The sequence below is a fragment of the Trachymyrmex cornetzi genome, unplaced genomic scaffold, assembly GCF_001594075.2.
Source record: "Trachymyrmex cornetzi isolate Tcor2-1 unplaced genomic scaffold, Tcor1.1 scaffold44, whole genome shotgun sequence".
NCBI classification, from domain to species: Eukaryota; Metazoa; Arthropoda; class Insecta; order Hymenoptera; family Formicidae; genus Trachymyrmex; species Trachymyrmex cornetzi.
The window spans coordinates 1002977-1013605 of record NW_017299179.1 but is presented as its reverse complement, the minus strand read 5'-3'; the positions used below and the strand labels follow the sequence as shown (position 1 = coordinate 1013605).

At 36.5% G+C, this 10629-nt stretch overlaps 3 protein-coding genes across 4 annotated transcripts in view; 1 reads left to right on the top strand and 2 right to left on the bottom strand.

The window, feature by feature from the left end:
- Positions 1–5649, bottom strand: part of LOC108764579 (mitochondrial import inner membrane translocase subunit TIM44) — a 76625-nt gene extending 70976 nt beyond the window's left edge. Inside the window, exon 1 of the mRNA XM_018512876.1 lies at positions 5644–5649. The gene's annotated coding sequence lies outside the window, so the exon portion shown is untranslated. The remainder of the gene's footprint in view (positions 1–5643) is intronic.
- Positions 206–1931, bottom strand: LOC108764586 (uncharacterized). The gene is made up of 2 exons (XM_018512890.1): positions 1427–1931; positions 206–729 (listed from the first exon to the last, which is right to left on the bottom strand). Exons 1-2 carry the CDS (start codon positions 1739–1741, stop codon positions 445–447), a joined length of 600 nt encoding a protein of 199 aa, XP_018368392.1. The 5' UTR covers positions 1742–1931; the 3' UTR covers positions 206–444.
- Positions 2776–10629, top strand: part of spg (dedicator of cytokinesis spg) — a 56326-nt gene continuing 48472 nt past the window's right edge. For both annotated transcript variants that reach the window (XM_018512872.1, XM_018512871.1), the window contains exon 1: positions 2776–3023. In XM_018512872.1, the coding sequence (XP_018368374.1) occupies positions 2987–3023 (37 nt within the window). In that variant the 5' untranslated portion in view covers positions 2776–2986. The remainder of the gene's footprint in view (positions 3024–10629) is intronic.

Here is a 10629-nt window from a genome sequence, read left to right as displayed (position 1 = left end):
GTTTTTTTTAAAAAAAAAAAAAAAAAAAAAACACGTTAGTCTTTAACAACCTTGACTTTAATGGACTTCTTACAGTAAACCATTATCTCGGTTTTAATCTTCAGCTCTAAGAAATTGACTAATCACAGTCAAATGTAAATAATCGACTATGATTGGTCAATTTCTTACGACTTAAAACTTAAAGGTAAAGACTTGTAGAAAACCCACAGGGTTGAAACTAATGGAACAGCCTCGTCCTATCCCACTTGTATAAAAAAACATCATTGCTGCCTCAATGACGGAATCTCGTCGCTTGCGGCGAGCTGCTCGCGACTGAACATAAATAAATTATACTCGATATATAAATGTTGCTGCACACAAGGCACGCAAACCTGGCTGCGTTCGCTAGGAAGAAAGAGAGATCGACATGCAGTAACTTTGAAGAGAAGGCTCCTGGCTCTTCCCTTATCTCAACATGGAGAATCCTTTCACTTTTGTAAAGCGAAATGGTCTACATTGTATATAACGCATGTTGCACTCTGGCGACGAGGCACGTACTGCACGTACCGGCGTGCTAATTTCATTCTCCTTATTCCAGGCGTGTCTCGGTGATTCAATGCCAAAAGGACTGTAGAGTTTAGTCGGAGTGCGACCTAAAAGTTGACGGGAGCGAGTCTGAGGTGTCTGCATGTTGGATGGAGACTGTTGTTCCTCCAGTCGCTGGCGTCTACGTGTGGAACTCTTAAATTTCTATACATAGGAAAGAATTCTTTAAGTATCATTTGCTTGGTTTTGATATACATATATTATTGATATTATATATATTTATCGTATTATAATATAATGCATTAAATTTATATATCTAATAATATATCTTCCTACAATAAGCCATTATTTAAGCTTTAAAGTCTTAAACTGTAAGGAATTGACCAATCATAGTTGATTATTTTTCTTATATTCTTGATTATGATTGATCAATTTCTTACAACTTAAGACTTGGTAATGGCTCATTGTAGAAAGCTATCATGGACCTTCTACAATAAGCCATTAGTCATAAATCAGAAGTCAGAAGCTAAAAATTGACCAATCATAGTCATTAATTTTTAGTTTTTGACTTCTGATTTATGACTGATGGCTTATTATAGAAGGTTCATTAGATATTTACACTAAAATTTTTAATAGACATTAAAACTCTCTTCTTACTTCTGTTACTTTATAATGAAATTATTTAATGCTAATTAATATGAAAATAATTGTTTTATAATTTCAATAGGATCAATTCTGATTGAACCAAATAATTAGAATGATTATTAAATATTAAATAAAGATGAAAAGATGATATTAATTTGAATCTGTTGAAATCTATAATAGACAGTCCAAGTAAAAGAAACATAAAAAAGATAAAATTCATTTCTTGTCAATTTGTTCATAAATTTTCATATCTTACCTGGGATATTGTGCCAAAAGTAGTACGAACGGAGGATATTGTCCTGGACAGCTTCTCGGCACCGTTCCGTAACGCTCGTCTCGAATCCGCGGATACATTGCCAAGGCTGATATTGTTCCAGGGCCGGTCGGTCGAATCCTTTGTCTTCTGTGGTTTCTCTTTCGCATCGTTGTTGGACGATCCCCGATCTTTCTCGAATCGATCTTGCAGACGCTGACGCAGATTTCGCGAGCTCCGCACCATCTCCGGCGAGTTTCGCATGCTTAACACCTCCCGGTGAAACGTGAACGAGACGCTGCGCGAGTCCGGTCGCATCTCGGCGAATCCTGTCGTCAATATGTAACAATTGTGTCGTCGCAAGTCCTGGGGCCCCGTCCAAGATAGTCCTGTCCTAAACCTGATGGATCGAATGACGAAACGCAATCACGACCGTTGGTAACCGTTTCTCAATGATTTTTGACCACCTGACCTAATATGACCTGATATCCCATGGAACAACTAGAAGGGAAACTCTCGTTCCCATAACATTTTTATGGGGTTCCGCGCAACTCGCGTCAGGAGAAACGATTCGATTGGTGGACTTGGCGCTTAATTTTGAAAACGTTCGCAGGAATTGCAATTTTTGAAAATTTAATATTACTATTTTTCCAATACTTTTTCAATCTTTATTGTTGTAATATATTTTTTCAGTATATGACAATATAATCAGCAAAGTGGTTGCACCATCGATATTATAGTCCCAAGAATTTTTTATATTTCCAAGAATTACGATTTTAACAATTCGAGATTTTGAATAGTCAACAAAGTATATCACGCGAGAGTATAATCGTAATTAAATAGCGTTGTTTATATTTTTAAAATAATTTTCAAAACGTCTGAGACTCTTTGACAAAATCTTGTAGACACAATAATATAAAAAAAATCTTTAAGACACGCCTTTAGTTCTGAACTCGCGTTCTCTGAATCGTCTTTAAGACGAAAATAAAGCTTCGTTCGAAACAAAGTATAATTTTACATTCGTTACTATACATTTATTCTGCAATACATCCTCTAATAACAAATCATAAAATTAACGTTTACAATCTAACCATTAAAGTTGTAGCAGTCACGCATTTCCGCGGGGTCTTTAATAATACATCACTAGCGCCTCTAGTTATTTTTTTACTCCGTGCATCCGACGCGTATACCACGTGACGCGTAGTGACGGCCGGCCTTAGCTGCGAGAGGGAGGGGGCGGGCGGCCGATGGCGGCGGCGGCGTTGCCGTCAGTCAGCCGCGGCTCGCCTCGCGGCACTCGCGGCCTCTGTACCGGCAACAACGCCATTCGTTACGGCCAGCCGTCTGTCGTCGCGACTCCGGCGACTCGCGGCGCAGTGTGCGATATATTCGTGCGGCCGAACACACCTAATGTTTGTGTTTTCGTGCCTCTCGTGATAATCAAAATCGTCGCAGACGAATTGTCACGCGAGGCGAGTCAGGTGAGTAGGACGCGCCGCCCTGGCATGTAGCTATCGCTACCACCGGTCCACGTCGTCGGCGTCGCACCGTCCGGCTCTCGAGATGTGGACGACGACGAAAACCACCAAGTACGGCGTCGGTAAGTCGTGTTTTATCTTGTACAAGGCGCGCGAGTTTCTCCTTCCGCCCCCCCGTCCTCTCATTCCGTTTGCCGTTCCACTTTGGAGCTGTCAAATTCCACGGCGCGGTCCGGCCGGTCCGGCCGGGAATCCCCGTAATGATCGCGAGATCGCGCGGCGCGTGACAGCTCGCGACGATTTCGTTTGGATGACGTTCGCGAGGATCCTCACAAACGGACTCTCTCGCCGGCAGCGGCGTTACGTGCGTGTGTGCGTGCGTGCGGCGTGCGTGCGTGCGCGCGCGTGTGGGTGTCCCTGCGTGCGCTCCATTCATGCATTGATCGTGCGCGCGAGTAGTAAAGTCCGCGCTTGATAAAGCCGGGTCGGTCCCGGATTTCGCGCCTCCGCGCTCTTCCGAGGAGCGACGAATACTTTCAGCATCCTTATCTCGAATGTCGCTAGAGTAACTGTCCCTATTAATGTGCCTTTTAGCCCATTTCCTTATTACTGAATTAATTATTAAATATTGTAGCTTTAATTTTATTTGCTCGCAATCAACATCGGTTTTTCAACTACTTCTTTTTCCTATAATATTTCTTTAGTCTAAAAAATGTTAATACTTTATAATGTTTTTGACAAAAATAAAAAACATGTTCTTGTCCCTATTAGGGAATCCTCCAAACGGCGATGGCCCTATTAATGTGCCCCCAATTTGTGTGCCTATCCACATTTGACTCATTTTAACATACAGTTACTAAAACAGATAATAAATTTAAGCTAATTGTTTGAGTTAATATTACATAAGTCATTATTTCAATTATATTTGTTTTAATGTACACTTATAACACAACGTTCTCAGCTCCGATACAGAGCACATTAATAGGGACAAGTTTAAAATCTTGCGTAAAATACTTTAATACTCAAAAAATAAAATATTATCTTCGGTATCGTATGCATTAATAATTTAACTTAACAAAAAAAATATTTTTTCTTATTTATTCGTGCTAGTTTTCTTTATGACTTATCGAAATACAAAAGCACCCTAATAGGGACAGTTACTCTACGTGGCAACAGGATTCAGCAGATTTAAAAGGAAGATGAATCCTTTATAACAATGTTTCGACGATGATGATGTCGAATAATAATTTTGGTGTACATACTGGTGATTTGCTATATTAGAGGTTAAAGTAGTAGGTAATGCGTCTATATTACCTGGGAGAATTCCATTTCGCGTACGAGAGATACGGGGAAACCTGACTCACACTAATTATCGCGTTTTGTCGAGTAAAGATATATGGCACAGAGTATTAGAAGAAAATTTATAAAAACACGAAGCCCTGCGGATTTTAACGTCAAGTCGTTTGAACTGTAAACAAGAAGTAGCAAATCAATCACTCTTTTAACGATACATGCTCGTTTCTGCGAATGTACTTCAATTTTAATCTCGGTTCAGCTAACTTTATCTTGTTCTAGTTCTAAGAATTAGAAAAAGATAAAGAGTAAGTTGAACTAAGATTATAGTTAATTTACATTGGTAGAAACAGTAAGAAAAATCTTATGTGAAGTTTAATTAATATTGTAAATTAAAATGTTGCAGCAATTTTATATAAAATCCACGTTATTGATTTAATAAAAGTATACAAACGTAGCGGTTTACATAACTGGCCTCAATTCAAACTTTTCAAAGAGAATCGGAATATGAAATGAAGGATTCTGATTGGTCGATTCTATTGTGCCTTATGCGTTATGCAAAAGTCTGCGCTGCAGCCTTTATGGGCTTTCTATAATAAGACATTACCTAAACTTTAGATCTTAAGCCATAAAAAATTGATCAATAGTAGTCGGATGTGAGATGAATAATCGACTACGATTGGTCAATTTCTTATGGCTTAAAACTTAAATCTTAGATTTATTATAGAAAATTCATTATGGAGATCGTACGCAAAGAAATATTTCTCATAGCGAATTCGATTCAGTGCGCATTAAAGTCATCGTACACAAATTGACGTAAAGATGTATGTTTACTAGAAATGTTCAATATAAATATAAAAACGAATTAAACGTGAAGTCTTCAATACGGAGATACAGGTTGATAAATCAGTGACTTTTTAAAAGGAGGCTATGTTGAAAAATAAGTCAAATTTCAGTAAAAAAAATTTAAAACAGATTTATCAAACTGCCTTCATACATTTTATTATATACTAAGAAAAATGTTTGATTTGAACCGAACGAACTGGAAAATTATGATTATATCAATCATCAAAATTCCGATTATTTCTCTCTCAACCAATAGAGTTTTAGTAGATTCAACCAGAAAATTCTAATTCGTTCTAATTTCCAATTAATCCGTTCAGTCATTTTTTTCAATGTGCTGCTAAATAAATTGTATTTTATAATTCGAAATATTTGCATTTGATTTTTACACACAGATTAAATCGGTGTACCACGACTTTAATAGATATGCACCATTGTGTCCAACTGAATTCGATTATTCCAAAAAGAAAGAAAAATACGTTTTTAGAAAAGATTAGGAAATATTTAAAAGATAATGCAAATGGAATTTTATCGTTATACTGGAATGTCTATGTCCGACGATGGTTAGCTATGTCAAGTGGCTGCGTCTGCTTGAAGATCTCTGACGCGGCAAAAAGTATGCGAAGACGAAGAACGAGACTTTGGCTTCGGAATCGGAATCAATTTACAACGCGGCATCGTTCGTCCAGCATTTTTTCGCGAATTAATTAACGCTCGCGTTAATCCTCGGCGCTCAGTTTAAGGTCGTTAGCATCACCGTCAACTCAATCTTGTTTCAAGCAGTGCAAACGGCTTTAATCCGATAAATAACGCCTTTAGTCAGGGTGATGAGATTAATCATTGATTCCTCGGCCTTTCTCTTTTTAATCATCGGTGTTTCTCGTTTTCGGCCATTTACCTGGAGCCATTTACCTGTTTATGCAATTTATTAGATAAAATAATTTAATAAATTATGTTCTTTATATCGATGAAATATCCGATTTTTTATCACTCTTTTATTTTCATAATAATTTATTCGTTCCTTTTAGTGAGTAAGAAACGTTTATATTTCTAGTGTTAAGAAAACTTCAAATTAAATTTGTCCGCTTAGAATTTTGATTTCGAAATATATATATTTTTTGCAATTTTTTTTATTTTCTAAATAAAAAACAAATAGAGGGCCATAATGAGAGTTTTTAATCGCGGTAATTCGTGCGATAAAAAGAAAATTTATTTCATATTACGATAAGTCAGACGTTTTGGCTTCACTTCAAGCCATCTTCAGTATATCTGAACCATACAAAATAGAATAACTTACTAATGGCTAAACGAGAGATTTTTTATTTCCTCCAGATATAAAGTAGTAACGATTCGCAGACTCTCCTTGTTCGCACGTGATAGCTTCCGGGATTTTTTCTCGACTGTGCTCGGGACTCGCACGGTCTGAGTGTGTAGCGACGCGATTAAAGCACAATCTTCCAATCTACCAATGTACGACACTATTCACGCGGTCATGCCCCTATGCATTATTTCTTTTTAGCGGGACCGTTGTAGGTGTAGAATTGCGCCATCTTCCTCTTCTCTTTTTCTCTCTTTCGTTCTCTCTCTCTCTCTCTCTCTCTCTCTCTCTCTCTCTCTCTCTCGTGGCAAGTCTACAGATGCGTTATTCCTGCCATTACCGAGGCCCTCGTGCCGTAAACCCTGAACACTAAAGGCAGATCCATTTTAACTCGAAAATATCGAAAAAGCCTTCGAAGCACCATTCTTTTTTACGATATCCGGCTGATATCCCATTTCCGGTATCCCACAGGTAATACTACGGTGCTCTCCTTTTAAAATTGTATATAATTTCACTTTTATTCCAAATTTTACAGTGAAATTGTATCCATCAATTTGCTTCTATATTTTTGATATTATTTTTCTGCACGGAAAGAACGATTTTGCTGAAGCATAAAAAAATTTCGCTGGATACAGATCTGAAAATAATTTTGTTGGACATCCAAATAATTATGTGGAATGCTTAAACATAGTTAGATAGTGGTGCTGTAAAAAACGTTGATATTCTAGGAATCACTTTGAGTGTCCTATATAGTTATTTTGATGATCCAATAAAGATATTTTTTAATACTTCAGCGAAATCGTTCTTTTCGCGTTATTGCAAAATTTAACGCAAACTTTTACATTTATAAACATGAATCTTGGAAAAAAATATATAAATACATAATTATACAGAAATTACAAAAATGTTAAAAATAAGCGATTCATGACGGATAAACATGAAAAATAAAACTTTTATATCTGTATCGATTTTTTCTTAAGATTTCCTAAGTCTCACGTTTATCAACGCTGTTACGCGATGCAACTTTTAAACCTATTCAGCCGCACATAAATGTTAATATTAGTATCAGCTATCTCGCAATGTGAGTGACGTTATCGGTGCATTTCCTGCCGTCTCTCCTTCACCGTTTGTTAACCACATTTTACGCGCGCAAAAAGCTCCCGGTAATTTAACCGGCGTGTCGTATGTACGTACGCATGGATATGACCCACCGGCGCTTTTGACATTTTATGATCGTACATAAAGCAACGTTTCCGTTGCGCGAAAAATGTGCGGCGTTCGCTTCTGCCGCACGGCAGAAAATAGCCGACAGTATTTTGCAACCGCGAGAATTTTGTTGTATTGTTTCTCGTGTCCCAGATTCACGTTTAATTATAAAATGATAAACAATTAAAACAATACACAGTACAATATATATACATGCACATACATAGGTAAAATTACGAAAACAATATTTATCGTGATTTAGTAAAAAAAAGTTTCCTTCGACTCTCTTTTACAAATTTATTATAACGCAATTTATTTTTCTGGATTATGGTATATATTTTTCTTGATTATGGTATATATTTTTAATTCTTGAATTATTCCTTACGGGAGCTTCGTACAATTTTTCTCGGGAAAGCCTTCAGGGGTCCAAGAAGCATTACGATTTTAGATGTCATTGTTTGTCTTTATTTTGCTACCCTTCTCGAGCGTTGCAGTCCTATCTTCCATCGGCATTATTGATATCCGACACAGCCTGTCTTCTCACGTGTGCCATGATTTTGTATGAGCGGGAGCTCTAATGGTTCCCTTGTGTCAACTTACCCTTTCTGTTACTGGTATTTACTGTCACGTGTTTGTTGTACGTGTAAAATCTTATGGGCCTTCTGCAATAAGCCATTAGTCATAAATCAGAAGTCAAAAGCTAAAAATTGACGACTAATTGATCAATTTTTCTTCTCACTTCTGATTTATCATTAATGGCTTATTATAGAAGACCCATATTACTGTAATCTATTTGATAGGTCTGTTCGTTTTACCTTTTTTTAACTCTAGTTATTTTCGCTTTCTCTCTTTTCAGCGCCAAATATATATCTATCTCATTAGTGTGAAAAGTACGAAAAAGTGTAATCTCAAGGCGAACAGACCTATAGTCTACAATAGTTTCTTCTTTATGAAAGGGGAATGTTTGAAATAAAAGTGAATATTTTGATATGGAATTTCTCATATGGTAATTAAAAAATGTTCATAAGGTACACATTTAAAATGTTTTCGCTGCTTTTTGTTCGTTTCGTGTTTTCTCACATTTCCATCACTCGAAATGGATGCACGTAAATTTTTAAATTTCGAGACCGACGCACACACGAAGCCATCATTGACGCTCCGCAGGAGAAAGCGGATCGCAGGGGATCGTAGGAGGGAAAATTCGGGAAAAGAACGGCAGAAATGGCCGCCAGACCTATGCCTGTGGTCCCCCTACGGTCGCGAATGTTTCGTACGGTCGAGAAAGGGAGTTATCGATTTAATTCCCCGGGAAAAGCTATGGGGGAAAGCCACACGATGTGAACACTTGGCGGTCTATCCTTTGTTCGCGCCGCGCTGGAAATGGAATTCTTTCAAAGAGTGATTTTAGATATAATTTTGCATTTTATTTTTTACGAGAGGGGAAAAAGAGAAAGAGATAAAGAAGTATGCATGAAAAGATAAACTCATCGTAAAGTTTTATATAACACAGAGAAGTTTATAGGATTTTCATTTTTATGAACTTTATGGTGTATATAGTTATATATATTTTATATATTAGATACGTACATAATATTATATATATTAGTATATATTTTATAATATATATATAATAATACTATCGCAGGATATTATCTTTTATTCCGCGCGTATATTTTTTTTTATTTCATTATACAGTTTATTTTACATTATATATGTTTTGCCTTACATTTATGAAGCTCATTGTCTGCAATTTCTCTCGTCGATATGATTTTACCATATTTTCGTGCTTTTTATTCAAATTATCTTAACGAGATATACATTCATTGTTCAGAAAAGTTAATTTACGTTATCTGTGAATTCTCAACGTTTTTGAATATGAAGTTAAACATCCAGGGAAATATACATACGTGAAGAAAGCTATATCTAATCTGTCTCTATTACACGGGGAAATTTTCCATTAAGGCCACAAGGGATTATGCGGAATAGTCTGTCTGCCATCCGGTGACGCAAAACATTCCGTATAAGTGACATTCTATTGATCGTACTGTCTCTTTCACGACGTACACGTGGTAACGTATTGTCGCGGACCTCTGCTCACTGCAAAATATCTCATTGTGTTGTCCGGTAAAAAAGAAAAAAAAAAGAAAACCACCATCGTCATTCACACAGACGTTCCGTGCTATTTTGCCACGATTTCACAGATCGTACATTTAAAGAACGATTTGCGGCGTCAATTTAATTTGTCGTTTTGTGAGATTTCAGAGAGCGACGAATTTTCCTTTGCATTTGACATTGTAATTGTAATTGTATATGACATCTGAATTTACTTTTTTTAAAATTCACAAAATTTAAAATTTATGGCACTACCGAAGTGATTTTAAATTCATCTCATATTCCTCTTTCAATATATATTACATTTATTCGTCGTTGATTACATTTAACTTTAAAATAAAACTCATTCAAAATTCATTTCAATTCCAGGTTAATGCAGTTTACAAATAATATCACGCTGCATCGTGTCGATGTTCACGCTTATATCCCTTTTCGTTCCATCGAGTTTTATGAACGATGTCGAACAGTAATCGATACGCTTGAATGAAATGCGTCGCTCGCGACAGGAAAAAAAATGGGCAATCCATGTGGCGCAGCATGATGTGTAGCTGTCAAAAATTGTGCCACATTGTCCCACGCACGTTGCTCGTAGACAGTCCTAAACGTGGGCGAACAAGTGCGTAATGCCAGTTAACGTATACAGGATGTCCCAAAAAAAGACGAGTAGCAACATCCTCTCATCGCCCAACTTATAAGTTTCTATACGAGAATCAAACTGCTTCGTTATTTAATATCTAAACTTTATTATATATATATATATATATAAACATTTGTAATGTAATCCATGACATATATATTAATTTCATTTCTATATCGGTTTAAAAAAGAGATTTTGCAAAACTCGATATTGGGACAATAATAATAAAAATCAATGCAAATATAACGAAGTTGATCAACCTCTATAAACTTGAAATATATACAACATATGAAAATTTTACTAAACTGCAGCTATGACA

Bases quoted from the DNA above. Each gene is read 5' to 3' on its own strand.
- LOC108764586 (XM_018512890.1), bottom strand. From the start codon at position 1,741: ATGCGACCGGACTCGCGCAGCGTCTCGTTCACGTTTCACCGGGAGGTG. The intron at 730-1,426 runs GTAAGATATGAA...TCCTATGTATAG, and splicing joins CTTTTGGCACAATATCCCAG to AAATTTAAGAGTTCCACACG.